This window comes from Oxyura jamaicensis, chromosome 18, assembly GCF_011077185.1.
Source record: "Oxyura jamaicensis isolate SHBP4307 breed ruddy duck chromosome 18, BPBGC_Ojam_1.0, whole genome shotgun sequence".
In the NCBI taxonomy this organism is placed as follows: Eukaryota; Metazoa; Chordata; class Aves; order Anseriformes; family Anatidae; genus Oxyura; species Oxyura jamaicensis.
In genome coordinates, this window is record NC_048910.1 from 12,194,734 (window position 1) to 12,207,463 (window position 12,730).

The following is a 12,730-nucleotide window of genomic DNA, read 5'->3' on the forward strand; positions in this document are numbered from 1 at the left end:
TTACAGCAATTCTACATTTTACATTGCAATGGCAAATTGATTAGTAATCTAGAGTTTATAAAACGAACTGCTGCGCAATAGAACATAAACAGTAACTAAAATATAAAAGCTTATTGTTGAAAACACCACCTGCTTAAAAAACAAACACCACCAATCTCAAAATCTTACCTCTCCTACAGCGCAGGGGTGGCCATTTGGACATGCTAAGAAGAAGGAGAAGCAAAGAGGACAGTATTAGAAGACACCCATCTATGAAGCCCCTGTTATTTCCTTTCATAGGCACCATCATCTTGATGCAAGAAATACGCTTCAAGGTCTAATGGAAAGCACTGAAATTCCTAAAGGAGTCATAGGCTCACACAACAACCAGAGGAAGCTTTCAGTGCTTCTCTCCTTGAAAGAAACATGGAATGAAAACCTGAAAAATTCTGCTACCAAGTGCCACATAGGCTAGTAAGCATGAATGTTCCCATGTCCCCAGCTTCCTAGTTTACAGTTAAATCCTTCTAGGAAAAGCAGAGAACTGAAAACTAGCCAGGAAGTGCTGCTCTCCTGCTTACCCCTAACTGCCAGAAGTAACAGGACAGGTCTCCCACAGTCTCAAACTCTGTAAACAGCTATAAGCTTGAGACTAAACAGAAACTCAGTGCACTTTGGTGCGTTATCCAATACAGGTCTTAATATACAACAGATAACTCATGCTGAGGAGTGTGTCTGTCCTCACATTAGGAATTGTCTCATTCAAATACAAGGATTCTCCTTCAATCTCTTTCAAAGCCAGTCAGAAGCACTTACTGTACCAGTGCAGAGCAGACACTCCTTCCCAGGTCCTCGCCTGAGCCATTATATCTTCTGGCATTGTAGGCAGAAAAGAGCGCTAAGGAAGAAAAAATATGACAACTGAACATATGAATCAGTTTTTTTTTGTAGCAGTTGCTCCTTGTTCTCCATCATAATAAGCAACCAGTGACATCTAAACCAGTCCAGAGCCTGGTTCTGTGCTAATTAATCCCAACAACAGTGAAGTAATCATACACCAGTAATTCACAATTAAAACAATGAGTTGGTGTCTTCTGATGTTAAGGTTATGTTATAGAGGACCCAGCAGATGTGTGAAAGAGCTATCAGCATGCTGAACTACCGTGAGTTAAATCTCTTTACCTCCATGGTATCTGGAGCAAATGCCAGATTCCTCAGGGGCTGCAGGATGGGGTTCTGCCCACACAGCAAGACAGCTGTAGTATGAACAGCCATCTCAATTAGCGCTCCATTGTGGCTGAAGCTCTGAGGATCCACTGTCAGAAGAGATGGCAGCGTATTCGTCACAAGACAAGCTGCAAAGTTTTGCGTGTCTGGAGAATTCAGGACTCTGGAGTTCTGGATGAATTCAGTCATAGCACTTATTTGCTGAAAACACACATTTAAAGAAATAAAACCAGCATGATATTGTCCATCAAACTGAGGAGAACTATCAGCTGCTTCCGATGCTATGCTATCCTCTGCTTTGAAAACACTTTCTATCTGCCCAGGTCAGGGCATAATCAGAACAAAAGGCTCTTTCACCAATTATTTAAATCTCACTTATCCTTATCAATGAAGCATGTTTGTCACAAGCCCTCAGAATCAAGCATCTTACCTGCTGTTTGGGATGAAGATTGGAGTCATTAACTCCATACAGGGCGGTGACCTCTCTGAAAATAGCCAGGAGCAGATGGACAGCCTGTACAGCAGGGGAGCTGCTAGATGCCTGAAAAAGAAGAACTGATGATACAGTGGAGAAGAGGTGACAGTTGTCACAGATGAACTTTTACAAGGTTTCAGGTTGTTATTGGTCTGTTATTCAGTCCTATCAGCAGACTTCAGCAGGTCTGCATTAAAGCTGTCCACACACATGAAGGGGAATAATGCAGAAATCACTGTTCAAGCCACACGTGAGTAATCTGACAGCCTTCAAGATGATGTGTTTTACATCAGAAACTTGTCAATTATTTTACTTATAGCACCTGTATATGCCTGCCTTCAAACCAAGCCAACACACAAGTGAAGAAAAAGTCACAATGTATTCATGGTACGGAGAAATTCAAACAGGCATTTTTTGTCAAACTTCTTCCTGAACGTTTTCATGCACAAACTACATACTGGAAGAAGGTTAGTTGCACAGAAATCACCTGGCTGATTTTGTACAGTAAGACACGAGGCTAGGCAGATATGGGCTGGCAGGGAGGAGGCGTAAAGCTTCACCAGTTACTTGCCTACTCTCCAGTCAGCTGGTCACAAGGTGCCTGTAATACTCACTTGCAAAACAAACTGCTATGATTTATTAGAAGGGAGAGAAGCAAGGATGAGGCAACCAACAGATATAACCTCAACGTTACATATACTAGAACACACGTGATAAAAGCACAGACATCTGTGTCTCAGGCAGGATAAGCCACAGCAGCTTTCAAAATCAAAGGCAACCCAGGTATCTCCATTGGAAAGAGATGCTGGCAACACAAATGTATAAAGCTTAAACACTAGCCACCCAGAACCCATGACAGGATTTTGTTGAGGAGAGCATGCCCTACCTTCTCTGCCTCTAGAAGATCCTCAGTCTTGCACTCAATCATGGCTTTCCCCACAGCATCACGCAGGACTCTGTAATTCTTGCCACATGCCAGGTAACGATCAATGTGATTAGACTGGCTGATCTGTACCTACAAAGGGAAAAGCCCACAGTGAGCACTGTGACATTAACCAGCCACTGGAAAAGGTGCAATCTGCTCTTTGCAAGAACCGTTTCTCCCAAGAACTGTCATTTCAGCCTTGAAGAGAGGCAGCAGGCAGGTACATCAACCTAAATGGCTTCTCACTGCCATAAAGGATTCTACTCAGTAGACAGCAAGGAAAAGTCAGCTTCACAACCGCTCCCACTGCAGTAAGTCCCCAAAGCCACACAGCACTAGAAGCAGCCCAAAGCAGCACCAATTTAGACTTAGAGGAGAGAACCATCTCCAAGGAGACACCTCTTCCTTACCTGTTGCAGAATTTCTGCTGGGAACACCCAGTTAAACTGTGCCTCCCTGACAAGCTTCTGAGCAAATTCCATCCCATACTGGTTAGCAATTTTCCGAACCAGGTAAACACAATGCCAGTTGTTCTTGGTGAGGCTACAGAACGCCTTCACATTTGCCAAGTAACGCTGCTTCTCCTCTGCCCGGTCTTGCACTGAAGAAGAGAAAGCAAAAACATGTCCTACCTTGGAAAACTTTTGCTGCCAACACCAGCTGTAGCACCAAGCTCCTTTCACTTGTACTTGCTGGCCATGCAGGAGAACCTGGAAGCTCTCTCTTCCTCAGCTCTTTATCTAGAATATTCCCTCAGCACCACATTTTGATGCTTCATGGACTGTGTTAGCATCTCAGACTATTTTCAACATGCTGATCTTCTTCATCGAGTCAGTGATTCAGCTCAGTACTTTATTTTTTTTTAAAGCATCTCTTCCTCCTTCTCAGCTGCCTAGATCTCCCACTTATATAAAACAAGAAGCCTTAAAGCAATCCTATTTCTGAAGCATCGCTTAAACTTCAATGAATAAAGTGTAATTTAGTATGTCCTTCCCACAGTGACTCTACTCTGTCTACAACATTTCCGTTTGACGGCACAATTATCACTTACCTGGGAGCTCATGCAAGTCAAAGAGCAGCTCTGCAGCCTTACTCAGGTACAAGCGAACCTTAGCTACTGCCTGCAGATATTCAACGGACAATTCCTGAGGAGCTTCTTGATTGCTTTTTGGGAGATAGTTATCTGGAAAGCCTCTGTCTTCAGGCAGATAGCTGATATGCTCATATCCAAGACTGCCTTCAGACTTTTCACACATAGAATCCTAAAGATGGGCCAAAACATTGTATGAGCAGCAGAACTACTTAAGTCAGATATTCTCTGCACTTTATACCCCCAGTGCATCCTCACTGCAATAACCACACTGAGCGTCCACATTTTTCACAACTGTCTCCACTCCACTGCTATCAGCTCCTTCCCATGATCTCTCTGGTGCTTATCTTAAACTTCTGCTGCATCAGCAAACACCTTCAGCACTACGCCCAAGCTCTCTCCATATTCCCTAATTGCATAGATGAGCAAGCGTTATAAGCATGCTGACAGGCCGCACATGATGAAACACACGTTCCAAGATGCAAAACTCTCCCTTTCCCTTAGGGAAAATACACACATGGATCTTACCTTTGAAATAAGCAATTTAACGAGAACTATAAGAAATGAAACCTCTACCCTGCTGACAAGTTCATTTGAAGCTGTCTGAAGCATTAAAAGTTAGGCAAGGAGAAGAAAGGTAGACAACTCAAACAGCATAGCAATCCAAAGCTTTGCAAACATGAAAGCATCAGCTTTCCACTACTACAGCTGGAAATTCCCCTGCTTGCTGCACTCCTGTGCTGGAAGTTGAGTCTTATCAGGACTCACTTAATTCTTCAACACTTGCGTGATGTGTCCAAAGGAAAGAAGAATTTATGTAATGTAGCAAACACAAGCCTTACCTTGAGAAAGCAAGGCTTGTTACTGGACAGCAGGTTCTGAACAGGTGATTTGATATAATTCTTTTGGGGGCTAAGTGGGCAGCTAGTTATGTGCATAAGAAACTTGTGTAAAATTGCAGAACTTCTGTTCTTAACTTTTTTTTGTTTCCTGTAATAGTTTTGTTGCCCAGGTCTTACTTATCCAGCAATATTACCTCCAAGCAGTTGACAAAAAGCAAGCAGAGTTCTTTTTTATCATTTTTCTCCAGGATCCGGCTGTGTTCTACCCGGGACAGGTAATCTTGCACATCATTTTTCACTTCACTGAAGCTATAGGAGAGAAAAAACACTCCCTTACCACAACTGCAATGCTGGTGGCTACTACTTGCATTCTAAATCATGATCAAACTAGCAGTTAAGTCCCTGTGACAGGTAAGGATTACTTTGGATCTGTTTGGAAGATGGAAAAGCAATTATGCTGTTTTTTACCAGCTATCACCTAGCTTCATACTCTGAACTAGGCTTTTATCTAAAAATGACAAATAAGCATTTCTAGAGCATAAATCATCTGCTCCGTTCTACGAATTTGATTTAGAAGACTAGCATACTAGAGGCATGGCTACATGCAAGTCAGCCAAGCTGTTTGACTAATACAAAGGCACAAGTTAAATTTCACCTTTAATAATCTAAATTCACTGAATAGCATGGAAGTGGGAGCAAACAGGTTGGTTTTGATGATGTCATGAAGAAAGCTGAAACACCCCCCCGTACAACGTCCATTAACTGGCTGTGCTCACCTGTACTTCAAGAGGAGCTTCAACATTACTGAGCGAATGATGGGAGTTTCATCTACTTCGTCATCAAACGGGGACAGAAATTTTGTGTAGGTAGTAGGGTGAACTGTGGAGATATGGAAAAGATGGGATTGGAAAAGATGGGAAAGGAACTGGCAAGAGAATCAACTCCGTGAGGCCAAGTATCAGATGAAGGGAGCTCACCTGAATCTTTCAGCAGGTCTCTGTGAACAAACAGCAGATTAAGGAGCTCTTGGATCACCTCTGTCTCAGGGGGCTCATTGTCCTTGAAGCACATGGTAGTAACCACATCTATGAAGAAACTATTGCACCTCTGCCGGAACAGGGCATTTTTTTCTATGGCAGCGCTAGGTGAAGGGTAAAAGGCATTAGGACAATGTTCAAATACAGAACCAGTTAAATAATGGATGAAGCACAAGTCTGGAACTAAAGTCTTACGAGGAGCAGCTGAGGAAACTGGGGCTGTTTAGTTTGGCGAAGAGGCTCAGGGGAGACCTTATTGCTCTCTACTACATGAAAGGGAGCTGCGGAGAGTTTGGGGTCAGCCTCTTCTCACAGGTAACTAGTGATAGGACTAGAGGGAATGGCCTCAAGTTGCACCAGGGGAGGTTCAGGTTGGAAATTAGGAGAAATTTTTTTCTCAGAAAGAGCAGTCAGGCATTGGGATGGGTTGCCCAGCAAGTTGGTGAAGTCACCATCCCTGGGGGTGTTTAAGGAAAGGTTGGACGTGGTGCTTAGGGACATGGTTTAATGGGTGATATTGGTGGCAGGGGGATGGTTGGACCAGGTGATCTTGGAGGTCTCTTCCAACCTTAATGATTCTGTGATTCTATGAAGCACAGCAGACAGGCAAAAATAATAATAATAATAAAAAAAATCACTCTTTGTGCATGAGTTGACAACTTCAGACGTGAATCAGAATTTCCTTACACAGCCAGGCCCACTGCAATGCTTCCACCTTGGACAGGAAAAAGTACCTGAGTTCCTCAGAAACAGTTAAATTAGCATCCTCAACAGCAACTCTGCAGACTGGACAATGCATCTGTGCTGGTATTAGCCATGTACTGATGCACTTCTGACAAAACGCATGGCAGCAATGCAGGCAAACTGGATCCTTTGGCTCTCCTAGGCAAATCGAACACGGCTTCAAACCATATCTGTAATTCAGGAACAACAGTGACCATGATTGCTTCAATGCTGTCCTACCAAAAATCTTTAATACGATACTACGATACTCATCTGCAACTAGAGTCAGAGGATATAATGTAAGACCTGTTGACTAACCACTCAGTTTCAGGGTGTGGAATAAAATAGAAGATACTGTTCTTCATCTGGCTTTCATTGTATTGAATGCAACACTTATGTCCAGAAATAGAGGCAATACAGACAATATTCCTGCTCGACCCTGTGACTTGTCTCAATGTCACTACCTGTAGAGCCTGTGGCTGACTTCCTCCTTACATTCACACAGCACTTTCATCATTGCAACAAAAGTTGGATGAGTCTTCATGTCTGAATCCTGTTGAAAACACTGCAGAAGAAAAGGACAAAGCTAAATGACTCAGCTCTACTACCATAGACAAGAATACAGGTGATCAGCAGAAGCACACAAGGAAGGGATAAAAATCACATCTTGGCTTACCTTGGCAAGAAGCAAAGTGTATTTTTTCACTAAACTCTCAAACTCTGGCATCAAAGCGTTGATACCAAATAACACGTGTTCTACAAACAGAGACATGGAGAAAACCCGGTTCCAGCAGACTCTGTGGGAAGAAGAGTGTGATTTCAAGAAGTGCAATTATGAGATGAGAGCTGATACTGACTGCAACAAGTACAAACGAAAGCACAATCAGGTCAGTCTAATGATCTCACTGCTTTTCATGCTCACCACTATACTTCTCATGCAACTTTTTATGTATGTCCTATGGTTATCAGCCTCTGAACCACAGCCTGGCTTTTTGTCAAAACACGTAACAGTACCTAACACAGTGAGCTTATGGCACATGTTTCTGTCCTGTAGCAAAGCGGAGACCTTCTGCAGCTGTCCTTTTGCTGCAGAGCAAAGGCCACCACAATGACCTTACTCTTCTACACTTCAAACTTTTACTAAAACAGGAATTATTTATTATTGTTTGAGAGTTAACTAAATTTTCTTCACTTAGGTTAAACGAAACAAGGTCTGTGAGAAACTGGTGTAGTTGCCTTGGCCTGTCTTGGAAGAGACAAGACTCCCATCTTGGATGCAAAGTTCCCCATCTCTCTGACTTTATGCACATGGGATGAAGTGGGAAGACATTGCTGATTAATGGCAACTTAGTGAGTGTTTTCAAAAAGCACTAAACTTAGCTGGAATGTACGTGATAACACTGCTAGATTTAGGGGGAGCATCTATGTAAGGGCAGAAATAAAGATCTGGCTCTTGGTGCTTAATAAGTAACTGAGCCAAGCTGGACCCTGAAAGGTTTGCAAAGTCTTCATCTGAGAAAAGCAGCAGCAGAGCAGCTTTCAGCCTGTACTGATACCCTTATTAACAGCAAGGCAAAGATCAAGACTGTGAGCAGATCTACAGTACTTACTTGAGTTGTTTTAGCAGCTGATGGCACTGACTCCCACTCCTCTGTAAATCCTTTTCTTTACAGAGAAATTCAATTGGCATTTGAAGATTTTTCACTTTCTGCAGCCAGATAGCTGGAACTGCTGTCTGCACTTGATTCTCCAGCTCTTCAGCACACACGATTGCAGCTAACACATCTAAAACCTAGTTGCACACACAGGATATAAGTGTAATGCAGCAGTAGCATGTCAGAATTATTTATGAACTCTGTATTGGGCTCTCAATCTGGTTTGCTATGGCAGGTGGTGTACTGAATAATGTTCTACTTGATCATCTTAAGCTCTGGAATTTTGATACGCTTGTGGCTCAGATCATTAGCACACCCTATGAAGCTGATGTGAAGACATAGCAAACTCTTTTAAACCCTACTAGTAAGAACGGTAATATTGCAGGCTATGCTTAACATTGAGAATTCTGACTGAGCTTGTGCTTCCCACTTTACTTCAGCTGAAATCAAATGGAGACTGAACACAAGCTAATTTAGTGAAGACAGCTCTTTGTTAGGGTTGAGGATCACAAAACGTCTGGTAATCACTCTACCATCTCTGAATGCTGCATTCTGTATCCTCTCAGCTTCATAAGGGGGCCAACCACACTGGGGTGTACAGCCAGGATCCTAGAGAAGTTCTGCAGACGGCTCTTGAACTGATTGTATCCAAGGTGGACCCAAGGCAAGCATGGCACTGTATCCTCTCTTCTGGGAGATGTTGCTTTCCATTCTTTTATACAGGATAAGAAGGCAATTTGCAGACACTGAAAGGTTAGGAAAAAAAAAAAATCAAAATTAAAAAAATATATACTTTTATAATTAATTTTGGATTAGAAACCCTGACAAAATTATCTGGAAAAAAAATAAAATCAGTACTTTACAAAGACAGCCTCAAATGATGTGGCCATTTCTACAGCTGCTCCTATGGAAGTGCTTTTCTAAGTAAGGCCTCAGCAATTTCAGCTGCTACTCAGTGTCAAATATCTGCTTTGTGGCTAGCTTGCTGTTAGTCTGAGGAGGATTCTGTCCAAGAAGGAGAGATTGACACAAAAGGGAATGTTCACAGCCATCACACCCACCCTCCATACAGAGTTTCCAGTTCTTGTTCCAGACACTGACCTGCAGTTCCTCTTGGGAGGACACACTGAGCCTCTCCCGTTTCAGGGTCAAGACAATGAAGTCTGTGATATAGCACTGGAAGAGCATCTGCCTTTCTTCCTCAGTCAGAGAAGAGAGAAATTTTCCCAGTGCAGTTTTGTGGAAGATATCCACAAACTTCTCAGCTTGGTCTGGAAAACGAGAATGCAGAGAAAAGCTGAATATTAGGAGGAAGCTGGGTTTGATATGCTTCTGTTCTAAGGAAACTGACACCTCATCAATCACTGGTGCGGTGCATACAGCATTCCCCTCATTCAGAAGGCTAACAGGGGATTTGAGGCCAGGCCTTCTCAGCCCAGGCATCACTGCCATATTTATTGGATCTCAATCTTGTCTTCAAAATGCTGTGGAAATACCAAAAATTGATGACAAGAGCACAGAATATGCAAGAAATACTGAGAAGCACAAAGAAAAGCTAGTTGTACAAAGCTCTGCTGGCTCGTATGAGTACGGAGGGACTGAAGGTGATTCCAGGGTCATGGAAAGGTAGAGGTGTGCTAGTGATATGCCAGGGTTTACAAGGCAGACGGATGGAGCTGTTCTGCATTGTGAGCTCAAGCCAAGCACTCACCATCAGTGTTTTGGATGTATTGAGTTTCCAGCCACATCTCATCCAAATACTCCTTTATCCTCCAGCTGAAGGGCATCTCATTCCCAGCATCAGCAGACACCATCATGCTGTTCTGCACCAGGATTATCTCTGTCTGAGAGCTACGAGATCAAAAGGTCAGTAACATACCAGGCTTTTGCCAGGGAAATGCATTCAGACAACAGAGACAGGAAGCTTCAGAAAGCAAGAAATTAGCCCTAGAAGGGGAAAAGAACTGAAGGACTCATTAACAGACCTCATCCTGCCAATTGCATAGCATTAGGATTTATTCAGTAAGCATTCCCTAGCAAAAAGACTGTAATGGCAGGACATGCTGGCTTCAAGGGATGGGTAAGAAGTGTGAGCAAGCCAAGAGCTAGAGAGCAAAGCCCAGGAGTACTGGGGATAAGGTAGAAAGAAGAAACTTCTGAAGTCACTGAGAACAGCCCTGCCACCTTTGGCACAGCACAGGAGAGCAACCAACAGTGCTAATCTCCCACATGGATTTAAAGCCAGTGGAGGACTGGGTCTCAGTGCTGCCAGCCAATTCCTCCTGCTGCTCTCTCCAGGAGCTCACCTGTTTTTACCCACATTGTAAGGGATAGTCAGAAGTTTTGTATCACTGAAGATGAACATCCACAGCTTTGTCACCCACTCAGGTGTCGGCCTGACCAACAGCTCCAGATTGCCATTTCTGTCTATGACAGCAATCAGGAGAGCCAGGAATGGAGTGATCACGTTCTGGACTCGCTTCCACAAGGTGTGCCTTTAGGGGCAGAAAGAGACCAAGAAACCAAGACGGAAGATGAACAATAATATCAGCAAATCAGGAAGTGGTTGTGCTGAAAAACTGCTGACATTAGTGTTTGAGAGTCCTAATGCTACCTTTACAAGGGGGGAGAAGAAAACCCCTACACTTCTCTCGCTCATAGCTCGCCTGTAATCCCACTGTTCAATTCAGAGCACTTGTGCACTCAAGCATTTCTGTTCCAGTACAGCCCATTCAGCTGAAAGTCACCCTCCTTCAGAAGCCAAGAGAGATTCCACCACAAACTGGAGACTGACACTGCAAATATTGAGATTACACAAAACCGCTGTCTCTGCTGCACTGTTGCCATTTGCAGAACTTTCCTCGGAAACCTGCAGGTTACAATATATTGCTGCTGTCCTCACCTGAAGGTGCCAGCCTCCTGAAGAGCACTTAGGTTGGAAGCCTCCCGAAGCACCCAGTTTTTTTGGTAAAAGGAATTTTCTTCTTGCTTCTTCAAAAGGTTGGAGAGACGAGCCTTTGTTATCTTGAGGAAAGAGGCTAGAAAGCAACAAGAAACTTGCATTTTTTCTTCAACTGGCCTTAGATCAGAACACAAATATCACCCCATGCAATGCTACAGGCTTGGGGCAGAGTGGCTGGAAAGCTGTGGACAGGAAAAGGATCTGGGGGTGCTGATTGATGCTTGCCTGAGCATGAGCCAGCAGTGTGCCCAGGTTGCCAAGAAGGCCAATGGCATCCTGGTTGTGTCAGGAATAGTGCAGCCAGCAGGACCAGGGAGGTGATCATCCCCCTGTACTCAGCTCTGGTGAGGCCTCACCTCAAGTACTGTGTTCAGCTTTGGGTCCCTCAAATGTCAAAGGACACTGAGGGCCTGGAGCATGCCTACAGAAGGGCTACAAAGCTGGTGAAGGGCCTGGTGAAGCCCTACAACCACAAAAAGAGCGACAGACTGGAGCTCTTAGAAGAGCGCCTGGGAGTTCTACCACGTCTGCACTGCAGCAAGGACCGCTGTCCTTTGGGTTCCCAGTGAATTAACTTACATGTACTGGTGGTCCCCTAGATTGGTGTTCAGGGACACCACCAGCTGCAGCCAGGGAGCACGTACCTTTCAAGACATCCTCTTTGGATAGAAGGCTAAGGAGAATCTCAATTCGCTTTCTGCTGCGACTAAGATCTTCATTTTGGTCCCGTAGCATTCCCACAGCACTTTGTACACAGCTCCTCAGCAGTACAATGGTGTCCAGGACTCCATCCTTCCCAGGAGCAGTGTGAAAAAAGTTCATCGTTATTTGGTTTTATATTCTTGCCCCCAACACATCCATATGAAAGATCACATTGCTCTCTAGAAAAGGCTTGTGTCAATTGCTTCCCATGTCACAGTTCTTCTATCATCCCTGGAAGCAAATCTAAGTTCTTAATTTGCGATCAAGTACATGCTTTGACTTTTGTGGCCCTTTTAAACCGTCACACAAAATAGCATTTGTATGAAGATTAGATTTTTACAGGGGAAAAATCAGCAGTTCAGAAGTGGAAGCTATAAACCCAACTGGGATGGGGGCATATATGCACTCCCTGTGAGATGCTTAGGCACTAGGGGGCAAAAGCCCCATGCAGTTACCCCAGTTACCCTCATACTGGGCATCCTCTGGCATCACATTGATCTGAGGAGCACAAGCCAGTCTTAACACAACCGTAGCACAGCAGAGTCCTCAGCCAAAAGTCCAGCAAAGTTTCAAATGCACATCTCAAACAGAAAGCAAACAGCTGATGTAGCAGGCTTGGAATCACAGTTCTCAGATTCAAGATCCACAAAGACAGCAGAAGCTTGTAAATCTGGTTTTTAAGAATTAGAAATATGAACTGGCTAAGGAATTATAGGGTCCTTAGAGTGGTTTGTTTCTTTAGTGATGCCAATTTTGATTGGATGGCGGGGGAGGAGAAATTTGTGTCCCATCAACATTCGTGATTCAAATAATAGTCCTGATGGATTTCAAGTGAGTGTGGATGCAAAGGGTATGTTGCACCTATGGATGGCAAAGGGCCAAGCCACACTGACAGCTGAGAAGCAAACAAATACTCTGAACTGACCTCAAAGCGCTCTGTTTCTGGCACCGATGCTTCAGCCTCATTTTCCTCTTCTCCATTTGCAGGTAGAGCTGCAACCAAGGTGTAGAATGTTATTAGAAAGAAGCAGTACGTTGTTGTATCAGTTAGGTAAGAGTTTATTTAGTAACTGCATCCAAGAGCAGCACAACATCTGTCAGCTCCATCGTCAC

At 43.8% G+C, this 12,730-nt stretch overlaps 1 protein-coding gene across 2 annotated transcripts in view; it reads right to left on the minus strand.

The window, feature by feature from the left end:
* RNF213 (ring finger protein 213) overlaps positions 1 to 12,730 on the minus strand; it is a 50,109-nt gene that overhangs the window by 8,356 nt on the left and 29,023 nt on the right. For both annotated transcript variants that reach the window (XM_035342320.1, XM_035342321.1), the window contains exons 33-53: positions 12,543 to 12,610; positions 11,560 to 11,707; positions 10,856 to 10,991; positions 10,260 to 10,448; positions 9,665 to 9,804; positions 9,055 to 9,224; positions 8,487 to 8,699; positions 7,909 to 8,090; positions 6,975 to 7,095; positions 6,763 to 6,863; positions 6,310 to 6,489; positions 5,516 to 5,679; positions 5,315 to 5,417; positions 4,733 to 4,847; positions 3,658 to 3,868; positions 3,017 to 3,207; positions 2,568 to 2,696; positions 1,637 to 1,747; positions 1,162 to 1,407; positions 796 to 877; positions 169 to 203 (exon numbers count right to left, since the gene is read on the minus strand). In XM_035342320.1, coding sequence (XP_035198211.1) covers positions 169 to 203; positions 796 to 877; positions 1,162 to 1,407; positions 1,637 to 1,747; positions 2,568 to 2,696; positions 3,017 to 3,207; positions 3,658 to 3,868; positions 4,733 to 4,847; positions 5,315 to 5,417; positions 5,516 to 5,679; positions 6,310 to 6,489; positions 6,763 to 6,863; positions 6,975 to 7,095; positions 7,909 to 8,090; positions 8,487 to 8,699; positions 9,055 to 9,224; positions 9,665 to 9,804; positions 10,260 to 10,448; positions 10,856 to 10,991; positions 11,560 to 11,707; positions 12,543 to 12,610 — 3,035 coding nt within the window. The remainder of the gene's footprint in view (positions 1 to 168; positions 204 to 795; positions 878 to 1,161; positions 1,408 to 1,636; positions 1,748 to 2,567; positions 2,697 to 3,016; positions 3,208 to 3,657; positions 3,869 to 4,732; positions 4,848 to 5,314; positions 5,418 to 5,515; positions 5,680 to 6,309; positions 6,490 to 6,762; positions 6,864 to 6,974; positions 7,096 to 7,908; positions 8,091 to 8,486; positions 8,700 to 9,054; positions 9,225 to 9,664; positions 9,805 to 10,259; positions 10,449 to 10,855; positions 10,992 to 11,559; positions 11,708 to 12,542; positions 12,611 to 12,730) is intronic.